At 46.4% G+C, this 25,786-nt stretch overlaps 1 protein-coding gene across 4 annotated transcripts in view; it reads right to left on the bottom strand.

Annotated features, from left to right (window-relative positions):
• Positions 1–25,786, bottom strand: part of creb1b (cAMP responsive element binding protein 1b) — a 124,619-nt gene that overhangs the window by 11,572 nt on the left and 87,261 nt on the right. For all 4 annotated transcript variants that reach the window (XM_072482782.1, XM_072482763.1, XM_072482771.1 and 1 more), the window contains 2 exons: positions 25,325–25,425; positions 2,916–3,055 (listed from right to left, as the gene is read on the bottom strand). In XM_072482782.1, coding sequence (XP_072338883.1) covers positions 2,916–3,055; positions 25,325–25,425 — 241 coding nt within the window. The remainder of the gene's footprint in view (positions 1–2,915; positions 3,056–25,324; positions 25,426–25,786) is intronic.

The raw sequence follows: 25,786 nt of genomic DNA on the forward strand, positions 1-25,786 counted from the left end.
GGTAGGGAAATTACTGGAGAGAATTCTTCGAGACAGGATCTACTCCCATTTGGAAGCAAATGGACGTATTAGTGAGAGGCAGCATGGTTTTGTGAAGGGGAGGTCGTGTCTCACTAACTTGATAGAGTTTTACGAGGAGGTCACTAAGATGATTGATGCAGGTAAGGCAGTGGATGTTGTCTATATGGACTTCAGTGAGGCCTTTGACAAGGTCCCGCATGGTAGACTAGTACAAAAGGTGAAGTCACACGGGATCAGGGGTGAGCTGGCAAGGTGGATACAGAACTGGCTAGGTCATAGAAGGCAGAGAGTAGCAATGGAAGGATGCTTTTCTAATTGGAGGGCTGTGACCAGTGGTGTTCCACAGGGATCAGTGCTGGGACCTTTGCTCTTTGTAGTATATATAAATGGCTTGGAGGAAATTGTAACTGGTCTGATTAGTAAGTTTGCAGACGACACAAAGGTTGGTGGAATTGCGGATAGCGATGAGGACTGTCAGAGGATACAGCAGGATTTAGATTGTTTGGAGACTTGGGCGGAGAGATGGCAGATGGAGTTTAATCCGGACAAATGTGAGGTAATGCATTTTGGAAGGTCTAATGCAGGTAGGGAATATACAGTGAATGGTAGAACCCTCAAGAGTATTGAAAGTCAAAGAGATCTAGGAGTACAGGTCCACAGGTCATTGAAAGGGTCAACACAGGTGGAGAAGGTAGTCAAGAAGGCATACGGCATGCTTGCCTTCATTGGCCGGGGCATTGAGTATAAGAATTGGCAAGTCATGTTGCAGCTGTATAGAACCTTAGTTAGGCCACACTTGGAGTATAGTGTTCAATTCTGGTCGCCACACGACCAGAAGGATGTGGAGGCTTTAGAGAGCGTGCAGAAGAGATTTACCAGAATGTTGCCTGGTATGGAGGGCATTAGCTATGAGGAGCGGTTGAATAAACTCGGTTTGTTCTCACTGGAACGAAGGAGGTTGAGGGGAGACCAGATAGAGGTCTACAAAATTATGAGGGGCATAGGCAGAGTGGATAGTCAGAGGCTTTTCCCCAGGGTAGAGGGGTCAATTACTAGGGGGCATAGGTTTAAGGTGAGAGGGGCAAGGTTTAGAGTAGATGTACGAGGCAAGTTTTTTTTACGCAGAGGGTAGTGGGTGCCTGGAACTCGCTACCGGAGGAGGTGGTGGAAGCAGGGACGATAGTGACATTTAAGGGGAATCTTGACAAATACATGAATAGGATGGGAATAGAGGAATACGGACCCAGGAAGTGTAGAAGATTGTAGTTTAGTCGGGCAGCATGGTCGGCACGGGCTTGGAGGGCCTGTTCCTGTGCTGTACATTTCTTTGTTCTAATGGTGACTATAAATGATTCCAGATTCCTTTTTGTTATTTGTTTACGCTAACTTGAGGGCTGCTGTTTGGGGGTCTGGTGGGAGGATGGGATTGTTGTTGTTGATATGGGGATTGACATTGTATTTGTCACTGATTATTGTTTATTGTTGGTGGGAGAAAATCTGAAAAAGGAGAATAAAATATTTATTTTAATGCCCCAAGGTGCTTCTCAGGAATGTTATTAGACAAAATGTGACATTGAATCACATCGGAGATATTAAGACAAGTGACCAAAAGCATGATCAAAGAGGGTGGGGTTTCAAGGAGCATCTTAAAGGAAGAGAAAGAAGTTTTTTTTAAAATTTAGAGTACCCAATTATTTTTTTTCCAATTAAGGGGCAATTTAGTGTGGCCAATCCACCTAACCTGCACATCTTTGGGTTGTGGGGGTAAAACCCATGCAGACATGGGGAGAATGTGCAAACTCCACATGGACAGTGACCCATGGCTGGGATTTGAACCCGGGTCCTCAGTGCCGCAGGCCCAGTGCTATCCACTGCGCCACATGCCGCCCTGGAAGTGAAAGAAGTTAGGAAGTGTAGAGGTTTTGGAGGCGGAGAGATTTCAGAAGGGAATTTCATAGCTTAGGATCAAGGCGGCTTTAAGGCATGTCCACTAACGATAAAGTGGTGAAAATTGGGGATGTACCAGAGACCAGAGTTTGTATATCATTTTGCGATAACATTCTGGGCTATCAATACAAAAATTGGTCAGCACCCGTTAACCATTTCAATTGTAATCGCCACATATCTTTGCACTTTGACTTCGGTTTCATTTACTTTTGAAGGGCTGCATCGGTCAGAGAGGGATACAAATAAATAAGCCAAGGTGAGATCATAATCTCTCAGCATCTCCTGGTCCCGGTCCTGCAAATTGACAACACTCATAAGTGTTCGGAGCACTGGATTGTTCCACTCTCAGCAGATCCGGACACAGCACATGAGCCTCCTTAATTTTATGTGAACTCCCTTCTCAGGCACATGGGAAATCAGAGTGTACTGGCTGAAGTAGCTTGGTTTGACAGACACTAATAAATCCAGTGATTAATTTGGGAGGTATTTCTGTATACAAAGAATGGTTAGAATATAGAACTTACCACAGTAAAGACAAATAGATTAGAAGCATTTAAGGAGTAAGCTAGATAGGTACTTGAGGGAGAAAGGAACAGAAGGATATTCAAACATGATTTGATAAGGATGGGAAGTGGCTCAAACACTAGAACAGACCAGAGAATGGCCTGCTCCTATGCTGTAATCTTTATGTAAAACAAATTTGAAGGAAAGACAAACTTGCATTTATATGCTGCCTTTCACAATCTCAGGATGTTCCAAAATACTTTAGAGTTAATGAAGTTGAAGTTTAGTCACTGATGTCATGTAGGAAACATTATATGAAACCATGCTGCGCAGCAATTGTCACACTTTAATTGCCTTATATAAAGTTCTCAGCCCTGACAATGGGTTAATTTCAGTGAAATGGTAGCATTTCTTTCAGGCTACGTAATGAAACTTGTACATACTGTACTGTCCGCTGCTGGTCTGATAAATTGGGGTTGGCATCGTCATTGTAGTAACTGTTGAGACAGACTCTTCTTCTGATTTCTCCTCATCGATTCTTGGCACACCAGGGGTGTCAGAAGAGAGTTCGTTCAGAATTTTCCTGAAAAGGGAACGCAATAAGAGAATCTGATTAGGAACACGCAAGAAAATCTCTCATTTATAGACTCAAGCTAAGATATAAATGCAGCAAATAACTCCTTCTGAACTGACCAAACGTTAAATCATGTTTAACTTTTAACAGAAGATATTTCAGAACAAAAAGAAAGTTGGACAAAACCGTATTCCAGAAATATTGGACGCGCGACAACGCAGGGTCGCCGAGCAGAAACTTATAGCCAAGTTCCGCACACGAGTGCGGCCTCAACCGGGACCTGGGATTCATGTCGCATTACATTCATCTCCCACCATCTGGCCTGCGAAATCCTACCAACTGTCCTGGCTTGATACAATTCACACCTCTTTAACCTGGGGTTACCCCATCTCTGGATCTGTAAAGATTTAATCACCTGCTAATGGTCGCATTCCAAGCATTGTTTGGCATTTTTGAATTTGTCTACATGTGTGTTTCTGGAACATACCTCTTCATTCACCTGAGGAAGGAGCAGCGCTCCGAAAGCTAGTGACATCGAAACAAACCTGTTGGACTTTAACCTGGTGTTGTAAGACTTCTTACTGTGCTCACCCCAGTCCAATGCCGGCATCTCCACATCAGAAATATTGATGGCAGTAAACTGCTCTAAAGCTATGTCTTTTCTAGCTGAATAGCACCAGGGGTTCATTTATCATCCTGCTGACTTACATTGGCTCCCAGTCCTGTAATACCTCAAGTTTAGAATTCCCATCCTAGTTCGAATCCCTCCATGGCCTCACCACTTCCCATCTTGCTAACCGTGCCCAATACAACAACCCTGAGAGATAAGAATACAAAAAAAATAGGAACAGGAGAAGACTAAATAGTCTGTTCTGCCTGCTCTGTCATTCAATACAATGACTGATCTTGGGCTACAGCTTCACTTTCCTACTCGTTCCCAAATCCCTCGATTTCTTGAGAGAAGGAAAATCTGCCTATTAAAAGCTTGAATACAGTCACAATCCTAGAGGGTAGAGGATTCCAAAGATTTACAACCCTCTGAGTAAAGAAATGTCCTCTCATCTCAGTCCTAAATGCTCTGTCCCTTATCCTGAAACTGCACCTCCTGGGTCCAGATTCCCCAACCAGGAGAAATAATTCCTTGGCATCTACCCTATCAAGCCCCTTCAGAATCTTGTTTCAATGAGATTGCCTCTCATTCTTCTAAACAGCAGAGAATATAGGTCCAATTTACTTAGTCTCTCATCATTGGACAACCCACCCTATTCCAGGGACCAGTTTAGCAAACCTTTCCTGTACTTTAAATTTTTTTAAAGTACCCAAATATTTTTTCCAATTAAGGGGCAATTTAGCGTGGCCAGTCCACCTACCCTGCATATCTTTGGGTTGTGGGGATGTGCTGCTTTCAATTCAATATACTTCCTCAAATATGAAGACCAAAACTGCTCTAAAGCTATGTCTTTTCTAGCTGAATAGCACCAGACCTATTGGCACACAAATGGATTGGAATGATTGAATTGGCCGGAATGTGGCGACTAGGGGCTTTGCACAGTAACTTCATTTGAAGCCTACTTGTGACAATAAGTGATTTACATTTTTTTTTTTCAAAACTGCACATAGTATTCCAAATGTGGTCTCACCAATACCTTGCACAATGGTAGTATTTTTAGACTTTTTTTTAAACCTGCGTTCCAATCCATTTCTGATAAAGGCCAAAATGCCATTTGAACAAGAAGAAAATTACAGCACAAGAACAGGCCCTTCGGCCCTCCCAGCCTGCGCTGATCCAGATCCTTTATTGAAACCTGTCTTCTGTTTTCCAAGGATCTACTTCCCTCTGTTCCCCGCCGGTTCATATATCTGTCTAGATGCATCTTAAATGATGCTATCGTGCCCGCCTCTACCAGCTCCGCTGGCAAAGCGAACCAGGCACCCACCACCCTCTGCGTAAAAAACTTTCCACGCACATTTCCCATAAACTTTCCCCCCTTACCTTGAAATCGTGACCCCTTGTAATTGACACCCCCACTCTTGGAAAAAGCTTGTTGCTATCCACCCTGTCAATTTTGTAGACCTCAATCAGGTTCCCCCTCAACCTGCTTCTTTCCAACGAAAACAATCCTAATCTACTCAACCTTTCTTCATAGCTAGCACCCTCCATACCAGGCAACAAGCTGGTGGACCTCCTCTGCACCCTCTCTAAAGCATCCACATTCTTCTGGTAATGTGGCAACCAGAACTGCACGCAGTATTTCAAATGTGGCCTAACCAAAGTCCTATACAACTGTAACATGACCTGCCGACTCTTGTACTCAATACCCTTTCCGATGAAGGCAAGCATGCTGTATGCCTTCTTAACCACTCTATCGACCTGCGTTGCCACCTTCAGGGTACAATGGACCTGAACTCCCAGATCTCTCTGTATATCAATTTTCCCCAGGACTCTTCCATTGACCGTATAGTCCGCTCTTGAATTAGATCTTCCAAAATCACCTCGCATTTGCCTGGATTTAACTCCATCTGCCATTTCTCTGCCCAACTCTCCAATCTATCTATGTTTTGCTGTATTCTCTGACAGTCCTCCTCGCTATCTGCAACTCCACCAATCTTAGTATCATCTGCAAACTTGCTAATCAGACCACCTATACCTTCTTCCAGATCATTTATGTATATCACAAAAAACAGTAGTCCGAGCACGGATCCCTGTGGAACACCACTAGTCACCTTTCTCCATTTTGAAACACCCCCTTCCACCATTACTCTCTGTCTCCTGTTGCCCAGCCAGTTCTTTATCCATCTAGCTAGTACACCCTGAACCCCATACGACTTCACTTTTTCCATCAACCTGCCATGGGAAACTTTATCAAACACCTTACTGAAGTCCATGTATATGACATCTACAGCCCTTCTATCGTCAATTAACTTTGTCACTCCCTCAAAGAATTCTATTAGGTTAGTAAGACATGACCTTCCCTGCACAAAACCATGCTGCCTATCACTGATAAGTCTATTTTCTTCCAAATGTGAATAGATCCTATTCCTCAGTATCTTCTCCAACAATTTGCCTACCACTAACGTCAAGCTCACAGGTCTACAATTCCCTGGAGTATCCCTGCTTCCCTTCTTAAACAAAGGGACAACATTAGCAATTCTCCAGTCCTCTGGGACCTCACCCGTGCTCAAGGGTGCTGCAAAGATATCTGATAAGGCCCCAGCTATTTCGGCCCTCGCATCCCTCAGAAACCTGGGATAGATCCCATCCGGATCTGGGGACTTGTCCACCTTAATGCCTTTTAGAATACCCAAAACTTCCCCCTTTCTTATGCCGACTTGACCTAGAGTATTTAAACATCCATCCCTAGCCTCAACATCAGTCATGTTCCTCTCCATGGTGAATACCGATGCAAAGTACTCATTAAGAATCTCACCCGTTTCCTCTGACTCCACACATAAATTCCCTCTTTTGTCTTTGAGTGGGCCAATCCTTTCTCTAGTTACCCTCTTGCTCCTTATATACGAATAAAAGGTTTTGGAATTTTCCTTAAGCCTGTTAGCCAAAGATACTTCATGACCCCTTTTAGCCCTCTTTATTGCGCGTTTGAGATTTGTCCTACTTTCCCGATATTCCTCCAAAGCTTCATCAGATTTAAGTCGCCTAGATCTTATGCATGCTTCCTTTTTCATCTTAGCTAGTCTCACAATTCCACCCGTCATCCATGGTTCCCTAATCTTGCCATTTCTATCCCTCATTTTCACAGGGACATGGCTGTCCTGCACTCAAATCAACCTTTCCTTAAAAGACTCCCACATTTCAAATGTGGATTTACCCTTAAACAGCTGCTCCCAATCCACATTCCCTAGCTCCTGCCGAATTTTGTTATACTTGGCCTTTCCCCAATTTAGCACTCTTCCTTTAGGACCACTCTCGTCTTTGTCCATGAGTATTCTAAAACTTACGGAATTGTGATTGCTATTCCCAAAGTAATCACCGACTGAAACTTCAACCACCTGGCCGGGATCATTCCCCAATACCAGGTCCAGTATGGCCCCTTCCCGAGTTGGACTATTTACATACTGCTCTAAAAAACTCTCCTGGCTGCTCCTTAGAAATTCTGGCCATCTAAGCCTCCAACACTACATGAGTCCCATTCAATGTTGGGGAAGTTAAAATCTCCCATCACGACCACCCTTTTGCTCCTACATTTTTCTATAATCTGTCTACATATTTGTACCTACTTCACGCTTGCTTTTGGGAGGCCTGTAGTAAGGTCCCAACAATGTTACTGCATCCTTCCTATTTCTTAGCTCTACCCATATTGCCTCAGTCTCGAATCCTCCATCGTGCCCTCCTTAATCAGTTGTGATATCATCTCTGACCAGTAATGCAACTCCTCCACCCCTTTTACCTCCCTCTCTATCCCTCCTGAAGCATCTATAATCTGGGATATTTAGTTGCCAGTCTTGCCCTTCCCTCAACCAAGTCTCAGTAATACCAATAACATCATATTCCCAGGTACTAATTCCAAGCCCTAAGTTCATCTGCCTTACCTGCTCCACTTCTCGCATTGAAACATTAGCAATGGGATAGTGGGAAATTTGGCCAGTTGGATAACGAACTGGCTAACCGATAGAAGTCAGAGAGTGGTGGTGGATGGCAAATATTCAGCCTGGATCCCAGTTACCAGTGGCGTACCTCAGGGATCAGTTATGGGTCCTCTGCTGTTTGTGATTTTCATTAATGACTTGGATGAGGGAGTTGAAGGGTGGGTCAGTAAATTTGCAGACAATACGAAGATTGGTGGAGTTGTGGATAGTAAGGAGGGCTGTTGTCAGCTGCAAAGAGACATAGATAGGGTGCAGAGCTGGGCTGAGAAGTGGCAGATGGAGTTTAACCCTGAAAAGTGTGAGGTTGTCCATTTTGGAAGGACAAATATGAATGCGGAATACAGGGTTAACGGTAGAGTTCTTGGCAATGTGGAGTAGCAGAGAGATCTTGGGGTCTATGTTCATACATCTTTGAAAGTTGCCACTCAAGTGGATAGAGCTGTGAAGAAGGCCTATGGTGTGCTCGCGTTCATTAAATAGGGATTGAATTTAAGAGCTGTGAGGTGATGATGCAGCTGTACAAAACTTTGGTAAGGCCACATTTGGAGTACTGTGTACAGTTCTGGTCGCCTCATTTTAGGAAGGATGTGGAAGCTTTGGAAAAGGTGCAAAGAAGATTTACCAGGATGTTGCCTGGAATGGAGAGTAGGTCTTACGAGGAAAGGTTGAGGGTGCTAGGCCTTTTCTCATTAGAACGGAGAAGGATGAGGGGCGACTTGATAGAGGTGGATAGAGGTTTATAAGATGATCAGGGGAATAGATAGACAGTCAGAGACTTTTTCCCCGGGTGGAACAAACCATTACAAGGGGACATAAATTTAAAGTGAAAGGTGGAAGATATAGGAGGGATATCAGAGGTAGGTTCTTTACCCAGAAAGTAGTGGGGGCATGGAATGCACTGCCTGTGGAAGTAGTTGAGTCGGAAACATTAGGGACCTTCAAGCAGCTATTGGATAGGTACATGGATTACGGTAAAATGATATAGTGTAGATTTATTTGTTCTCAAGGAAGGCACGGTAGCATTGTGGATAGCACAATTGCTTCACAGCACCAGGGTCCCAGGTTCGATTCCGGCTTGGGTCACTGTCTGTGCGGAGTCTGCACGTCCTCCCCGTGTCTGCGTGGGTTTCCTCCGGGTGCTCCGGTTTCCTCCCACAGTCCAAAGATGTGCGGGTTAGGTGAATTGGCCAATGGTAAATTGCCCTTAATGTCCAAATTGCCCTTGGTGTTGGGTGGAGGTGTTGAGTTTGTGTAGGGTGCTCTTTCCAAGAGCCGGTGCAGACTCAAAGGGCCGAATGGTCTCCTTCTGCACTGTAAATTCAATGATAATCTATGATTAATCTAGGACAAAGGTTCGGCACAACATCGTGGGCCGAAGGGCCTGTTCTGTGCTGTATTTTCTATGTACTATGAAACAAATGCACCTCAGACCACCTGTCCTTTTGTGTTCTTCATCTCTTCCCTGTATACTCTTCCCCTTAGTCACATTGAGTTTATTATCTAGTACCTTACTGGCTTTAGTTGCTGCCTCTTTACTGACCTCTAACTTCCTAATCTGGGGCGTCATTCTCCGACCCCCCCGCCGTGTTGGAGAATCGCCGGGGGCTGCCGTGAATCCCGCCCCCGCCGGTTGCCGAAGTCTCCGGCACCGGATATTCGGCGGGGGCGGGAATCGGGCCGCGCCGGCTGGCTGGCCCCCCGCTCGATTCTCTGGCCCGGATGGGCCGAAGTCCTGCCGATAAATTGCCTGTCCCGCCGGCGTGGATTAAACCACCTTTTGAACAGCGGGACAAGGCGCGTGGGCAGGCTCTGGGGGGGCGCCCCCACGGTGGCCTGGCCCGCGATCGGGGCCCACCGATCCGCGGGCAGGCCTGTGCCGTGGGGGCACTCTTTCCCTTCCGCCTCCGCCACAGTCTCCACCATGGCGGAGGCGGAAGAGATTCCCTCCACTGCTCATGTGTGGGAAACTGTCAGCGGCTGCTGACGCTCCCACGCGTGCGCCGCCCGGGGATGTCATTTCCGCGCCAGCTGGCAGGGCAACAAAGGCTTTTTCCGCCAGCTGGCGGGGCGGAAATTCCTCCGGCGCCGGCCTAGCCCCTCAATATTGGGGCTCGGCCCCCAAAGATGCGGAGCATTCCGCACCTTTGGGGCGGCGCGATGCCGGTCGGATTGGCGCCGTTTTGGGCGCCAGTCGGCGGACATCGCGCCGTTTCGGGAGAATTTCGCCCCTGGTTCCCATCCCCCTGCCACATTAGTTTAAAACCTCCCCAACAGTGTTAGCAAAATCACCCCCTAGGACATTGGTTCCAGTCCTGCCCAGGGGTAGACCATCCCATTTGTAATGGTCCCACCGCCCGCAGAACCGGTTCCAATGTCCCAAAAATCTGAACTCCTCCCTCCTGCACCCGCAGAACCGGTTCCAATGTCCCAAAAATCTGAACTCCTCCCTCCTGCACCATCTCTCAAGCCACGTATTCATTCTGACTATTCTTGAATTTCTACTCCGACTGTCACGTGGCACTGGTAGCAATCCTGAGATTACTACCTTTGAGGTCCTACTTTTTAAACTTATCTCCAAACTCCCTAAATTCTGATTGTAGGACCTCATCCCGTTTTTTACCTATATCGTTGGTGCCTATATGCACCACGTCAACTGGCTGTTCACCCTCCCCCTTCAGTATGTCCTGCAGCCGATCTGAGACATCCCTGACCCGTGCACCCGGGAGGCAACATACCATTCGAGAGCCTCATTCCCGACCACAGAAACGCCTGTCTACTCCACTTACGATTGAATCCCCTATGACTATAGCCCTGCCAGTCTTTTTCCCGCCCTTCTGTGCAGCAGAGCCAGCCACGGTGCCATGAGCCTGGCTACTACTGCCTTCCCCTGGTGAGTCATCTCCCCCAACAGTATCCAAAATGGTATACCTGTTTTGGAGGGAGATGACCGTAGGGGACACCTGCACTGCCTTCCTGCTCTTTCTCTGCCTTTTGGTCACCCATTCCCTGTCTCCCTCACCAATCCTAATCTGCGGTGTGACCAACTCACTGAACGTGCTATCCACGACCTCCTCAGCATCGCGGATGCTCCAAAGTGAGTCCATCCGCAGCTCCAGAGCCGCCATGCGGTCTAATAGGAGCTGCAGCTGGATACACTTCCCGCACATGAAGGAGTCAGGGGCATCGGCCGAGTCCCTGAACTCCCATAATTGCTTGTTGTACCTGTATACTGATTTTGTTTTCCACGTACAAGCATATCCAAGTCCCTGTGAACATCAATTTATCAAATTTCACACCGCTTCAAAAATATTCTGCTTTTTTATTCTTACGACTGAAAGTGTATAACTTCACCCCCCTTCCCCACATTATACTCATCTGCCACCTTGCTGCTCACTCAACCTGTCTATATTACTTTGTGAGCGGTGTCTTTTCAATTCTGGCATCGAGCACTCAATCACATGCCTGATTTCCATCCTCTCACCAGTGGTGACTATATTGTCCACTGGAATCCTCTCTTCCCCCCCCCCCCCCACCCCCCCGCAAACCCACACATCTTCACTCTATTCCTTTAAGGTGCTCTGCAAAACCAACCAAGCCTGTGGTCATAAAAACAGAAAATGCTAGAAATACTCAGCATTTGTGGAGAAATAAGTTAACATTTCAGGTTGATGGTCTTTCTCCAACCAAGCTTTTGGTCACTTGTCTAATATCTCCATCTGTGGCTCAGTCAATGGGGGGCATCACGGTAGCACCGTGGTTAGCACAGTTGTTTCACAGCTCCAGGTTCTCGGGTTCGATCCTTGAGGGGAATGTTTTTCTATTGAATCATAGAGTACCCCGACAGTGCAGAAGGAGGCCATTAAATTTGGTCCATCGAGTCTGCACCAACGCTCCGAAAGAGCATTCCATCTAGGCCACACTCCCCCTACCCCTGTAACCCCACATGTTACCCCTGTAATCCCACATGTAACCAACCTGCACATGTTTGGATACTAAGGGGTAATTTTCAAGGCCAATCCACCTAACCTGCGCATCTTTGGGCTGAGGGGAAATTGGAGCACTCAGAGGAAACCCACGCAGACACGGGGAGAAAATACAAACTCCACACAGACAAGGCCGGAATTGAACCTGTGTCCTTGGCACTGGGAGGCAGCAGTGCTAACCACTGTGCCGTCTCTTGATATGAATTTTTAGACCACATCTGACAAAACAGTACAAATATACCATTGAAAAAAGACAATTCCTCAGCTTACTCTAATGTTTTATAGAACCAACATTATTGAATACATTAAGTGTATTCTGCAGCCACATTCCTCCATCAAACACTGATTATTGGTGTGATTTTTGCTGCATGAAAATGGGGCACCAACAACTGATTCCACTCCTTAGTTTTGAGGGCACTGATTGGCCTGAGGATGTGGCAAATCTCTATATGGATGCTACTTCATTGTGTTTCCTACAAATGATTAATGACGTAGCTTACTAAATGGCATTTTATATTGCTGCAGTGGACTGCAGCCACAGAAAACTATTTGCAGCTTTCTAGCAATCATTAGATAACTAACAATAATATATTTGGACACCTTTTGCTACCGTGTGAATGGGTATGTGAATGGGTAGATTATGCCACATACAGACTAAGTTCTTCTCTAAAAATCCTGCTTAGTAATTAATTTTTTAAAAAAAATTTGTTCATGGGACGTGGGCGTCGTAGGCAGGGCCAACATTTAATGCCCATCCCCAATTCCCTTGAGGAGGTAGTTAAGAGTGAACCACATTGCTGTGGGTCTGGAATCACATGTAGGCCAGACCAGGTAAGGATGGCAGATTTCCTTCCCTAAAGGACATCAGTGAACCAGATGCGTTTTTACGGCAATCAACATGATTGATTGTTTCATGGTCATCATTAGACTTTTACTTCCAGATTTCTTTTTATTGAATTCAAATTTCACCATTGCAGTGGCAGGATTTGAACCTGGATCCCCAGAGCATTACTCTGGGTCTCTGATTTACTAGTTCAGTGACAATACCACAATGCCACCACCTCCCCATTTCCAGATTTAACTTTTGAATGGGTTTTATAAAGAGGGGCATAGAGTACAAGAGCATGTTGAATTTGTACCGGACACTAGTTAAGTCTCAGCTGGAGTATTGCATCAGTTCTGCGTGCCACACTCTAGGGAGGATGTGAAGGCATTAGAAAGGGTGCAGCAGATTCACAAGAACAGTTCCAGGGATGAGAAACTTTGATTATGAAGAAAGATTGGAGAGGTTAGGACTGTTTTCCTCAGAGAAAAGAAGGTTGAGAGTAGATTTCTGAGTATTCAAGTTCATGAGAGATTTGGACAGAGTGGACACTGAGAAACTATTTCCACTTGTGAAAGAATCCAGAATGAAACTTTTTTACATAGTGGGTGGTTGGAGCACTGCCTGGGAGTCAATTGAAGCATTCAAAAGGGAATCAAGATTGTGGATCAGAAAATTATGAATGTGCAAGATTATGGGGAAAAGGTTGGGGTAGTTGGAGGAGGGGAGTTGCACATTCGGTGAGCTGGTGCAGACACGATGAGCCAAATGGCCTCCTCCTATATCGCCACAATTCTGTGATTTGCAATCTAGGGAAGAACTGGATGGGTTGACTAGCTGGGGGCCAGGTTTAACACGAGCAATAATACATTTAAAGCAGGAAATCAGCCCTTTCAATATCCTTACTTGTTACATGATCTAGCTCTACAATCCTCCAAACATATTGCATTTCTCGGATTCTGGCTTCTTTGGCATCCGTTTCTTTTGATCATCACTGGTGGCCATGCCTTCAGCTTCCAAGGCCGCAGCCTTGAAGACCTCACGCCACTGAGGACCCGGGTTCGATCCCGGCCCCAGGTCACTGTCTGTGTGAAGTTTGCACATTCTCCCCGTCTGCGTGGGTTTCACCCCCACAATCCAAAGATGTGCAGGTTAGGTGGATTGACCACACTAAATTGTCCATTAATTGGGAAAAAAATAATCGGGTACTCTGAAATTTTTTTAAATTAAAATTGCCGGATTATGATTGCGTGAGGTATCCTGGGATGTTTTACTAAATGTAAGGTGCTATATAATTGCAAAATGGTGATGTGTGAAACTGATACATCACTCTTAATTTCTTTGAGCCAGTTTTCACCGTTGATTTGATATGCAGATCCTCAAATGGATGCTTTCTTCACATCTGGACCATTCCAGTGACATCTGCTGCAGTGGGCAGCTTCAATGCATACAGAGGAAGCAATGACGACAAAAGTGGGCAAAAAGCCATACTGGAACACAACTTGTAAACCATGGAGTAACAAGATAACTCTGGCGAGATCTCAAAGTTTGGTATAAAACATTGCAGAGCTATTCTGTAATTCACTCTATCCTAGTCAGTCGGGGAAGTTCTTCTGCACGTGAACATTTAAAACTCTCATTAAAAGAAAATCAGAGCAAATTCAGGCATAATGTAAAAGGGGAGAGCTAGAACAAAAGGTATGTCCTTGAGCTTCTTTGTTCTCATTAGTTTTGTCATGGGAGTGTCCCTTTGAGAAATGTTTTGTCTTATCTCATGGCTTAGGTGATGTCATTGTGTGGGTGGAGCGGGGCTGTGGCTCTGAGTTTTACTTTTGTTTTTGAGCTGGGAGCTTTGTGTGGCTCTGAGTTTTTTGCTTTTTTCACATTTGGCTGCTGTATTCAGACGGACAAGGATCTTGGAGTCTCTCTGCATTTTAAAAGCTGTCTCCAGATTATGTGATAATTTAAAAGTGATACCTGTTTTCTGGAAAGAATTCAAACCTGCTGGTTTGGAAAGGACAAGATTATCCATATGCTGGTCTTAAAGACAGTAAGAGTGCTATATGCTGGGCCACACCTTTGAAAAGGGTTTTCTGGTTTATGGGATCTTGTTATTAAGATTGGAACAGTTTAAGGGGGAATATATCTAGAGTATAGTAGCTCTGTGGGGTATTTATGCTTGTAGTTGATAAAAATCCACTGTGTGTGCTTATAAAAATGTTAACTGAATTCGTAGAATAAACTGTTTTTGATTAAAAGTGTTTAAGGCCTCAGTTGAATAACATCTGAAAGGCAGGCCCTTGTGCTCATCGTAACCAAAATCTATAAACAGCTGTAGGTCAGGTGAACTCCATGATATACTTTGGAGTTTTCTAAACCCTACCCCATAACAGTTTACAGGCAAAGAACGGATTGGGGACACTGAACTGGGAAAGCCCCTGATTTATATTTTCGACCAATATAGTTCATGTGAGGGAATAATTAGCTCAGTTGCCTAGATGGCTTGAATGTATTTAAGAATAAAGGCGATAGTACAAGTTTGATTCCTGCTCTGGCAGAAGCAGACTTGGGGCCTGCATCCTAAGCTTACCACCAAGAGCAGGTGGGCAATGGTAAACCACCACTGACACAAACTGCCAAGGAAACAGCTCAGGATAAAGCATCAAGAGACATTGAACTAACACCCCAACTTCAGGTAAAGCATATATGACATAACTCGTGTGTAAATATATTTTACTGCTGGCTGCTGTTTAACTTGATGCCCAATTCAAATATCTGTTGCAACTACTGTTCCACTGCCATCAGCCTCCCTCCAATATCTGCATAAACCAACCATGTTTCGCCTTTGAACCCAGACTATGAAAGTTGGTTTGTTAGAGTAAAGCACAATTGAGGAAATTACAACCGTACTCTATCTCATTACTTGACATCCATACATGCACAAGAGGTCACTAGTGTGAAAATCAGGAACTATGGGCGAAATTCTCTATTTCAGAAACTAAGTGTTGACGCCGGGACTGAATCAGTTGGCCTCTACAACTAAATTGGCGCCGGTCCCGGAGCAATTCAGGATCCGTTAATGAGTACCAGTTGCCCAGCCCATTTTTTGCCCGCATCTGACTGTCTCGCACTATGCATTGGCTGCCCCCCCCACAAGAGTAGGCGGCCCACAACCATAGGGAGAGACAGAATACGGGAGGTGGACCACCGGACCTGCGGCCCCTCACTGCAGTGGAGGGGTGCGTACTGGACCTGGTCGGTGGGCCTGGAGATGGAGCAGTCGCTGAGGCAGAGGTCTGCATTGGGCAACTGATAGAAATTGACTTTTCTAATCAGTTATAACCATGAGAGTAAGGGAAGATGATAGCGATTTAATTGAGAACTCATTAAGATTAATTAACTATAATCATATTAAGCATTACTGCAGTGCAACAATAGCTGAGAATCCACTAAGGGTTAATCCAGATAATACTCTTTAATTTTTAGGTTTCACATTTTGCAAGTTGCTTGAGACTGCAAGGCCAGTGACGTCAACTAGCTAAAAGGCCCCATTGTATGGTAAACACTGGGTGGCTGTCCAGTACGAGTAGTCCCGTTTCTATAGTAACAGCCAGTCTAGGACTGATAATTTCTTAACAAATACTGTGTTTTTCTAATTAAATTGGCAAGCGATGGAATGGGAAATTGGCACCAATATATTTAAATGCATATATCTCTTAAATTGATAGACAGACAGTTTGACCGAATTGAGTGAATTATAAATTAGTTAAAGCCAATCAGAAGTGAAAAGAAGGCTGGACCTTCAGATAATAATCTCCTTAAGAATCACTTACCGGGATGGAAAAACTCATTCCGGAATCACCCTATCTATATTTCTGAAACCTATGCCTATGCTTGCTTTTGCTAATCACCATCTTTCTTTTGTTTAAATTACATAATTATGTTATCCTGTGTATTATGATTTGAAGAATTACCACAATCTGTAATTGAATGAAAACTCAACTACTGTAAACGTAAAGACAATCAATCTGACTAGCTTGCTGCAGGGCTAGTCGGAACTTTCTAAATGTTGTATTGCAAACAAACTTACCAGTGGCACAGCTGACAAATAAAGTACAAGTGGACTTTGCCAAAAAACACAGACTTGACCTCTGTTTTTGGGAACTGAGAAGGGATAACCAATATCCAAGGTTCCAAATAGACACAGAGATCCATCAGCAACCAAGTGAGACTCTGCTGCATTGGGTTTCCCATGGCATGCACGACTCCCACCCCCAAACCCGCCATCCAATTATGCGGCATGTCTTGCGGGATCACCTGCGACACGACAGGCCTTTCTGGTGTTCCCAGCCCCCAATCCCAAGCATTCCAAGGAGGTGGCTGATAGCAAAGAGAGCCCCAAAAGCCAGCTAGAGACATCCGGGAATGCCAGTCTGGGACGACACTGACTTCCCGTCACAGCTGTCTTCAATACCCTCCACCATCCCAGAGACACTCACCTCGGTTGAGCACTTTAGTGAAGAGACCCATGGGCACTATCTGGTGCGCCCCACTCATGTGCTGCAGTACATCAGATGGAGGTAGGAACCCCCCAGGGGGCGGATGGTCAGAGGGTGCCCTGACCCCAGGGACTAGCTGCCACCCAGACAGGTCTCGGGCTTCTGGATAGGGCAGTCTCAACGATAGTGGAGATGCAGACACAGAGTCTGGGACTACATTAGGGGCTGCCAGCAGCTGTCCAGCACCTGTAGGGGCACTACTGCAGCACAATGGTTAGCACTGTTGCTTCACAGCGCCAGGGTCCCAGGTTCGACTCCCGCTTGGGTCACTGTCTGTGCGGAGTCTCCACATTCTCCCACCGTCTGCGTGGGTTTCCTCCGGGTGCTCCGGTTATTCCCACAAGTCCCGAAAGACTAGTTAGGTAATTTGGACATTCTAAATTCTCCGTGTTCCCGAACAGGCGCCGGAATGTGGCGACGAGGGGCTTTTCACAAAATTTCATTGCAGTGTTAATGTGAGCCTACTTGAGACAATAAAGATTATTATCAAAGGGGGGGGGGGGCAGCAGGGTGGCATAGTGGTTAACATTGCTGTCTCACGGCGCTGAGGTCCCAGGTTCGATCCCGGCCCTGGGTCACTGACCGTTTGGAGTTTGCACATTCTCCCAGTGTTAGCGTGGTTTCACCTCCACAACCCAAAGATGTGCAGTGTAGGTGGATTGGCCACGCTAAATTATCCCTTAATTAGAAAAAATTAATTGGGTGATCTACAATTTATTTTAAAAAAATTATCAAAGGTGCAGTTGGAGGAGTCCAACTGCTTGCGGGGACAGGAGGTGGGGCTGCCAATGCGTGCCACCCAGGCCAACACTGAACGGGTGGCATCCAGGGTGGAGGCCTTGGGTGAAGGTATCGGCCATGTGTCAGGATGTCCAGGGCCTGGGGCATTCGGTGTGGGCGGTGGCCGAGGCATAGGACAGAGCTGCTCTATCACAGGCAGCTATGTACCAGGGCCACCTGGCCATTTCAGCGGTGCTCCAGAGCTTGCCCAGTCACAACGTGTTATGGCTGAGAGTGTCGTCGGCATTGCCTGAATGCTGGTTGAACTGAACCAGTCCCGGAGGGAGGTGCCAGTCATTGAGTGATGTGTCACAGTCCCAGAGGGAGGTGGCCCAGTCCCTGTGCTCCATGGCCATGAGCATGGAGATGAGAATGGGCCTCCAGGACTGCCAGTGGCATGTGGCGAAGAAGTCCCAGGAGTTTGCTCCGGTTGCACCCCAGTCCCACTGAGTAGCCTAGGGGCCACAAGGCACACCAAGGGAGGAGGTTTTGATGGGACCCAAGCCAGTGACTCCCGCAGGGGAAGTGTCGGAACACTGCATCACCTCGGATCCTCCTCCCTCACCCTGTCCCTGGTGGGCAACAGGCAGAACAGGGTGGCACCACGCCACTTGGGACACCAGAGTGACAGCCGGGCCCACCCAGGCCTGGTTACTCCAGAGGACAGTCGCCAAAAGGGACTCGGGTCACAGGGTGGGATTCGCAGCAGGCTGCCTCCACTCCTGATGCACCGCCTGGGGATCCACCTATACGTAAGCGTTAGGGCCTGTAAGATAGTTACCAGTTAAAGTGGCACGGGTGCAGAACATAGGATGGCGTTAATGCCTAGGGCACAAATCTTTATAGTGACGTTCACATGTTCTTTGTAAACGAAACACCTGTGCACAAAAGTTCCAACCTGCCTCAGTGTTCTTTCAGAAGGGTGTCAGGGATGGGCGGAGAGGAAGAGAGAGAGAGAGAGAGAGAAGAGATGGGCAGATGGTGGAGGTGATCACAGGCCAGGGCCCCTAGGTTGGACCCCGCACATGGGGTCATGGTCATCAGCCAAGCCCCCTAGTCTGTGAACCTGAAGGCGATTACAGTGTCCCGTGCGTGCCAGCTGGGGCACACATGTTGTGCAGCCTCCTGTGCCTGTCTAGGTCCCATTCCCTGCCCATCCTGGCCCTCGTCTGCATCCTCCTCATCGGATGAGGCCTGGCATCCCCTCCTCTAGCATGTCGCCCCTCTGCTGCGCGATGTTGTGGAGGACGCAGGCTGGCCACCACGACGTGGGAGGCTCTCCTACACTATATTGGAGGGTCCCTCCAGAGCAGTCCAGCACCTGAATGCATTGTCAGAATGCCGAAGCCTCGCTCGATCACGTCCCTGGTCATTGCATGGGTGTCGTTGCAGCAGGTCTCCGCGTCGGTCTGTGGCCGCTGGATAGATGTCATCAACCACGACCGCAGGGGATAACCCATCGCCCAAGAATCTCAAAGATGTCAGGATGAAGGAGTCATGCCCGGGTATTGAACGCAGGTGTGCATGACGTGCAGCTCATGGTCAGTTCCATGTGTCACACACTGGCTCTCCATCCTCACCGGCAGCCTCCTGTTCCTCTGGGGCAGTCCCGCTGTTGCAGGACCCTCTTCGAGCAGCACCTGCTCAAACAGCCTCAGTGCATCCCTCAGGGCTGCGGCGGCCAGGATGAAGGCCACCATTTCTGGTTGCATTCCCAAATCCATTGTCTGCGGAAGTGAAAGGCAGACAGGTTAGCATGGTTTGTCCAACCAGGTCCACCGAGCTGACACGGTGGCCCGTCCTGCACTGCAGCCCCTGCATGTCCCCCTCCCCACCCCACTCCTCTGGCCTTTCCCCCGCCAGTCTGCCCTCCACACTTCACCCCTGGCCCCGTCGGTGCCCGGCACCGCAGGGGCCTCTAGCCCCAGCACCCGTCCCTGCTGGCAAGGGCATGTGTGGCTGGTGATACCCATGCCAGATGTACACTCTGCGGCGTCCTCCTTTAGGGGTTAACTTGGGCATTGTCCTTGTGTGGGCCATATGCTTCCCTGCTGACAGATTGCCATCCAGTTGTGTGTGTGGGGGGTGGGGGGAGCACCCATATGGCCTGTGTCACTTTGCACAACCACAGGCCACAGTGAGTAGTCAGTGGGGTGCACAGAAGACACCGCCCTGGTCCCGTGGGTCACCCCAACGCCATGGCCCATCCTCTGGTCACCCTCTGCTACATCCCGGCCCTGGCAGATGCACCCCCACCCTCAAGTTGGAATTGGAACCCAGAATCTTTTCTTCGCCATATGGTTCAGTGCATCAGGCACTGCCTTCATCTACTCAGCCAATAATTTGTGCAACCTGTCCATTTTAGCTTCATGGTATCGCTTTGCGGCCTTTTGGCTAAGATAGAGTGTGAGGTCAGGTGTAATGCTTGGATCTGGTATGTCTCTTTTGTTGGGACCATGAATTGGATTCAATTTGATTTGGTTTTTGGAGCAGGCAAGGAGATGGATTAGGGATTTGCCCCTGTCCAGTCTGAGCTTTGGCTTTGTAAGTCTGATAAAGGAATACAAAAAAAATTATAGCATCATAGAATCCCTACATTGCAGGAGGAGGTCATTTGGCCCACCAAGTCTGCACCAACCCTCTGAAAGAACGCTCCACCTAGGCCTAATCCCCCACCCTATCCCCGTAACCCTACCTAGGGGCAATTTATCATGGCCAATCCACCTAACCTGCATAATTTTGGACTGTGGGAGGAAACCAGAATTCCCGGAGGAAATCCATGCAGACACAGGATGAGCGTACAAAGTCCACACAAGTTATCTGAGGTCGGAATCGAACCCGAGTCTCTGGCGCTGTGAGGGAGCAGTGCTAACCATTGTGCCACCTATGTTGATGGGAGGTAGGAAAATGAATGGTGCTCACTTTATTGTCTAATTGGCCTTAAGGCAACTCTCTGTTTTTATTCATTCATTGTGTAAGGTCACTGGCAAGCATATACTGCCCACCCCTAATTGTGGTGAGAATGAGGTCATGAGCTCCCTTCTGGATCCACTGCCGCGAGTGCAGTCTAGGTACACCCACAATGCTTTTAGGTAGAGATTTGCAGGATTTTGGCCCAGCAACAATGAATAATATGGATATATATCCAAGGGTGGTATGTGACCCACAGATGGTGGTGTTTCCCTGTGCCTGTTATCCCAGACTTTCTATGAAGGAACCTGCTGCAGAGATGGACAACATTTTGGGTTAAAACCCCTCAAGAGTCAGAAGTTCAATCTGAAATCAAGTCAGTTATTAAAAAACAAGAGGGCTCATCATGTGACGCAGGCACGGGAATAGCAACACTTCCATGGGCTCTGGCGTTACTCATCCTTGAATCCTCTCATTTATCCTATTTATGCGACATGGGAGTGAATACTCCATAGTATGTCCCCAGAAGATTTCTGACGAAGTGTTGATGACAAAATGCTGAAGAATCCCAAGGAAACCGTTGACAAAAAGGAGCAGTCAGATGGAACTGGGGTGGAGCGGACTCCTCAATATGGCAACCTGATCCTCAAGTGGGCTCTTGCTCCGGCACTCTCAAAGACGTTGCAGATGATGACTGTGAACATCATTAAAGTCATTGACAATAAACTCGGCTTGTTAGCACAGAATATTAGTGTCCATGAGACTCAGCAGCAGAATACTAATAAGAGGCTCGATGAAATGGAGGAGAGAATTCTGACTGTTGAGAATGAACTTCCTCAGCTGAGGCCTGCTTGCAATCTTTGGAAAACCAGTTACGTAGTATGTCAGAAACCTTGGAGGATCTGGAGAATCGAGGCTGGAAGAAAAATGTCCGGGTCGTCGGTTTGCCAAAAGGAGTGGAGGGCAAGCCCCTTATTAAATTATTTGAGAACTGGCTGCCATTTAAAAGCTGGGTGTATTAAGTTGGAAAGGGCTCATCGCATTCTGTCTTTGAGGCCTAGGGACAATCAACATCTCCGAAAAACAAATACTTCCTCAATACTGAAGGCAGGCAAGAATCCTGAAGAGTGTGCATCCTTTAAGCCAATTTCATTCCTGAATGTAGATGCAAAATTGTCTGACGTGTTAGCACGGCACCTGGGGAGACGTCTTCCGTTGGTCATGAAAGGAGATCAGACTGGGGTCATATAGGCTGGAATTCATGTAACCATTTTAGGAGATTATTGAATGTTATTCAGGTCTTTCAACAGCTTGCTTTTGATGGGTTAGTGGTCTCCTTTAAGCAGAGAAAACGTTTGACCGGGTAAAGTGGAATTATGTTGAGTGGATACAGGTACTTTATAAAAGCCCTCTGGCGGCAGTGCCTGCGGGCGGTTAAAGGCCTGAGATGTTTTGTCTCCAGTGGGGGGACTAGAGAGGGGTGCCAGTTATCTACATTAGTGCTTGCAATAGCCATAGAGCCCCTGGCGGAGGCAAGTAGACAGGATACTTTGATTTTTGGGCTGTATAGTGGAGGGAAGCAGCATAAGATTATTCTATAATCAGATGATGTGTTGCTGTTTGTATCTATGCCAGATATTTCTGTTTCCACTATTATTGGTGTGGTGGATAGATTTAACCTTTTCTCAGGTTACAAAATTAATTTTACGAAGTCTGAAGCTATGCCATTGGGCGGGCTTAGAGGACGAAATCCCCCCTTTCCTAATTTTCCATCAAGTGGACCCTTCAGGGTTTACTTATCTGGATACTCTCCTTTAAACATTTGTATGGGCTAACATCCCCCCTGTTAATTGCGCCTTTGGTCCTCCTTTCTAATTATGTGGTTGGGGAGGATACCGTTGATTGAGATGAATGTGTTGCCTAGGTTATTCTATCCTTCATGGATGCTGTCAATCTTGTTTTCAGCTAAGGTTCTAAAGGAAATTAATGGGATTCTTTGTTCTTTTATATGGAACAAAAAGAAACCTCGCTTAAAGCTAGCCAAACTGCAGCCTCCCAGTTCAAAGGGAGGGTTAGGGGTGCCGAATATTAAAACGTGTCAATTAGCCTTGCATCTTAGGTTTATAAGGGATTGGGTCAGAGGAGACCCCTTCTCCATTTGGCGCAGGCCAGTCTGCATACTCTTTACAAGCCTTGCTGTTTTATGGGGATTTCAAGGTTAGGTCTGTAAAGTGTGAGAATCCTATAATTATCAACATCCAGCGAACGTGGAGGATAGTTGTCAACTGGAAGGGCGATCAAAATTAACTTCTGCTCTCTCCCCCATTCAGGGCAATCTGGATTTCCCACCATGTTTTATGGACCATGGATTTGATATCTGGAAAGATCTGATGTGTTTGTAGATGGGGAGACATGTTCAGTGGTGCTTCCTTGTCATCTTTTGAGCAGCTATGCCAACTATTTGATATCCTGAGATGTCCCTTTTTAGAAATATCTGAAATTTAGAGACTTTATCCTTAACTATGCATCTTGATGCTTCAGTTTCCCTAGTGTAAAAATTCCTGAGTTCTGTGGAACCTAAGCCATTAATTAGCAAATTGTATGACACAGCGTTCTAGAACTTGTGCGAGTGTTTGAGAAACACTGCAGTTTTGGGAAAAATACTTCACAGTAAGTATTGATGAGGATACCTGGGTAATATATGGGAAAATATCAATAACATTTCTGTCAGTAATAGAATAAAGGAGACAATTCAAAATATTACACCACCTGCAGATCACACCAAGCTTGAAACACAGGTCAGGTCATGCTATATCCTCATTGTGTCAAAAGTGCATTCATTGTGTGTGGTCCGGTGCCAAATTTCAATCTTAAGAGTCATACAACACAGAAAAGGCCCTTCGACCCATCGCATGGTCAAAAACTTCTTGTTCACAGTAGTGGTTGCCAATTTTCTTGAGGAATAGCAATTTGATGTGTGTGAAAAGAGAGAGAAACAAATAAAGTGTTGCAATAGGAACAAAATTGCTTTCCTGGCCGAATTATAAAATCTCTTCTCACGCCAAAGATAAAAGAAAATAAAGAAAAAAGGTGGGAGGGAAATAAACGCCTGGTGGTTTAATAGATTTTTGGCGGGGTTTTCTTCTGGCGAGGAGGGAGGTGGGGGAATTGAGAAGGTGATTTCTTTTTGATCCAAACATTGCTGACAGTTGCTCCTGTTGCATGAGCCGATAGACTTTCTTCTCAACCCTCCCTCCCTCTCTCCAATGTAGGAGCTTTGTTCATTAACAGGCCAGCCGCCATTGGTTACGGCTTCTGTTCACTCATCAGCCACGCCTCCCCGACAACAACACCGCCCCTCCATACCACCCCAAGCTCCCCTCCCTCTCTCGATTTATCTCGCTCTCGCTTCTTAACAGTTTTATTTCCCTCAAGTCCCTGGCACTCTCTGCTGCCACTGGACACTCGCACCGAGTCGGAAATACCACGTCACTCACTCACACACACACACACACACTCTCTCGCTCTCTGACTGACCCCCGTGCTGGTCAAAAACAACCACTGAACCATTTTAATCTCATTTTCCAGCACTTGGCCCATAGCTTTGTATGCCCTGGTCTGGCCAATCCTACTGGTCTGGTATTCTTAAGAGAAGATACTCGGTATGGCCTTAGAATTTGATCCTTTATTCCTAATTCTGGGGTTCCCAGATAGGGGAATCATTGACACTAATGAAAAAAGGGTGTACACATCATAACCTTTGTGACAAAGAACATCCTTTGCTTATGGATTTGCAACAATTATCCTTCAATTCAGAATTGGCATAAAATCATGGAATGTATTCCAATGGAGTTCCTGCCTTGCATACTCCGTTCTAAATCGGATGCATTCTGAAAAGTATGGGATCCCTATTTCAAATCTACAGGTTCCGCAATGTCGGAGTTGCTCCTACAAGGTTTTCCAAAAGTTTTGTGGCTCCGTCTTGAACTTGCTATATGTGATGGTATGCACCATATTGCCATGTTTACATGGTCTTATCCTCTTCTCCCCTATTCTCTAGCTTATCCACTTTTTTTTTGCTTTTTGTTTAGTCAGAGAAACCAAGCTGAACCAATTAGGGCAGCACGGTAGCATTGTGGATAGCACAAATGCTTCACAGCTCCAGGGTCCCAGGTTCGATTCCGGCTTGGGTCACTGTCTGTGCGGAGTCTGCACATCCTCCCCGTGTGTGCGTGGGTTTCCTCCGGGTGCTCCGGTTTCCTCCCACAGTCCAAAGATGTGCAGGTTAGGTGGATTGGCCATGCTAAATTGCCCATAGTGTCCAAAAATTGCCCTTAGTGTTGGATGGGGTTACTGGGTTATGGGGATAGGGTGGAGGTGTGGACCTTGGGTAGGGTGCTCTTTCCAAGAGCCGGTGCAGACTCAATGGGCCGAATGGCCTCCTTCGGCACTGTAAATTCTATGATTCTATGAATTGTGTTAGCGTTCTCTTGTCTTGTCCTATATTTATATACACAAAAGCATTTATACTGTACTGTACCAATTTTGAGGGATTGTTGCGTTATTTGTAAAAACTCTAATAAACTATATATTAAAAAAGTGATAAGTTTGCCATTACCTATACGAAGGCCGCCTCGATAGAATTTCTCTACGTTTCTGCGAGTCAGTCATGCTATCCACAGACTCCTGGGAGTCCTCACTTTCTGGTATTGTAGAAATCTGAAATAAAGAGAAGTTTCAATTTCCTGTTCACCTTGTTGTTTACTATTTAATCTTTCATTGATAATAGTCTACGCATTTTATGGTTGGTGAAGTACTTCTGATTCAGTCACTGTTGTAATATGGGAGCACAGTAGCCAATTTGCTCTCAAGCAAGGTCTTTTAAACAGCAATGTAATAATGTAATAATGACCAGATAATCTGTTTCCTTTGGAGAGGTTTGCACTGAGTGCTGAATTTGGTGCTTTTTGAGTGCGATAGTGAGAGTTTGGTGACCGAGGGAGTGCTGAATTTGGTGCTTTTTGAGTGCGATAGTGAGAGTTTGGTGACCGAGGGAGTGCTGAATTTGGTGCTTTTTGAG

Source organism: Scyliorhinus torazame, chromosome 2 (assembly GCF_047496885.1).
Source record: "Scyliorhinus torazame isolate Kashiwa2021f chromosome 2, sScyTor2.1, whole genome shotgun sequence".
Taxonomy (NCBI): Eukaryota; Metazoa; Chordata; class Chondrichthyes; order Carcharhiniformes; family Scyliorhinidae; genus Scyliorhinus; species Scyliorhinus torazame.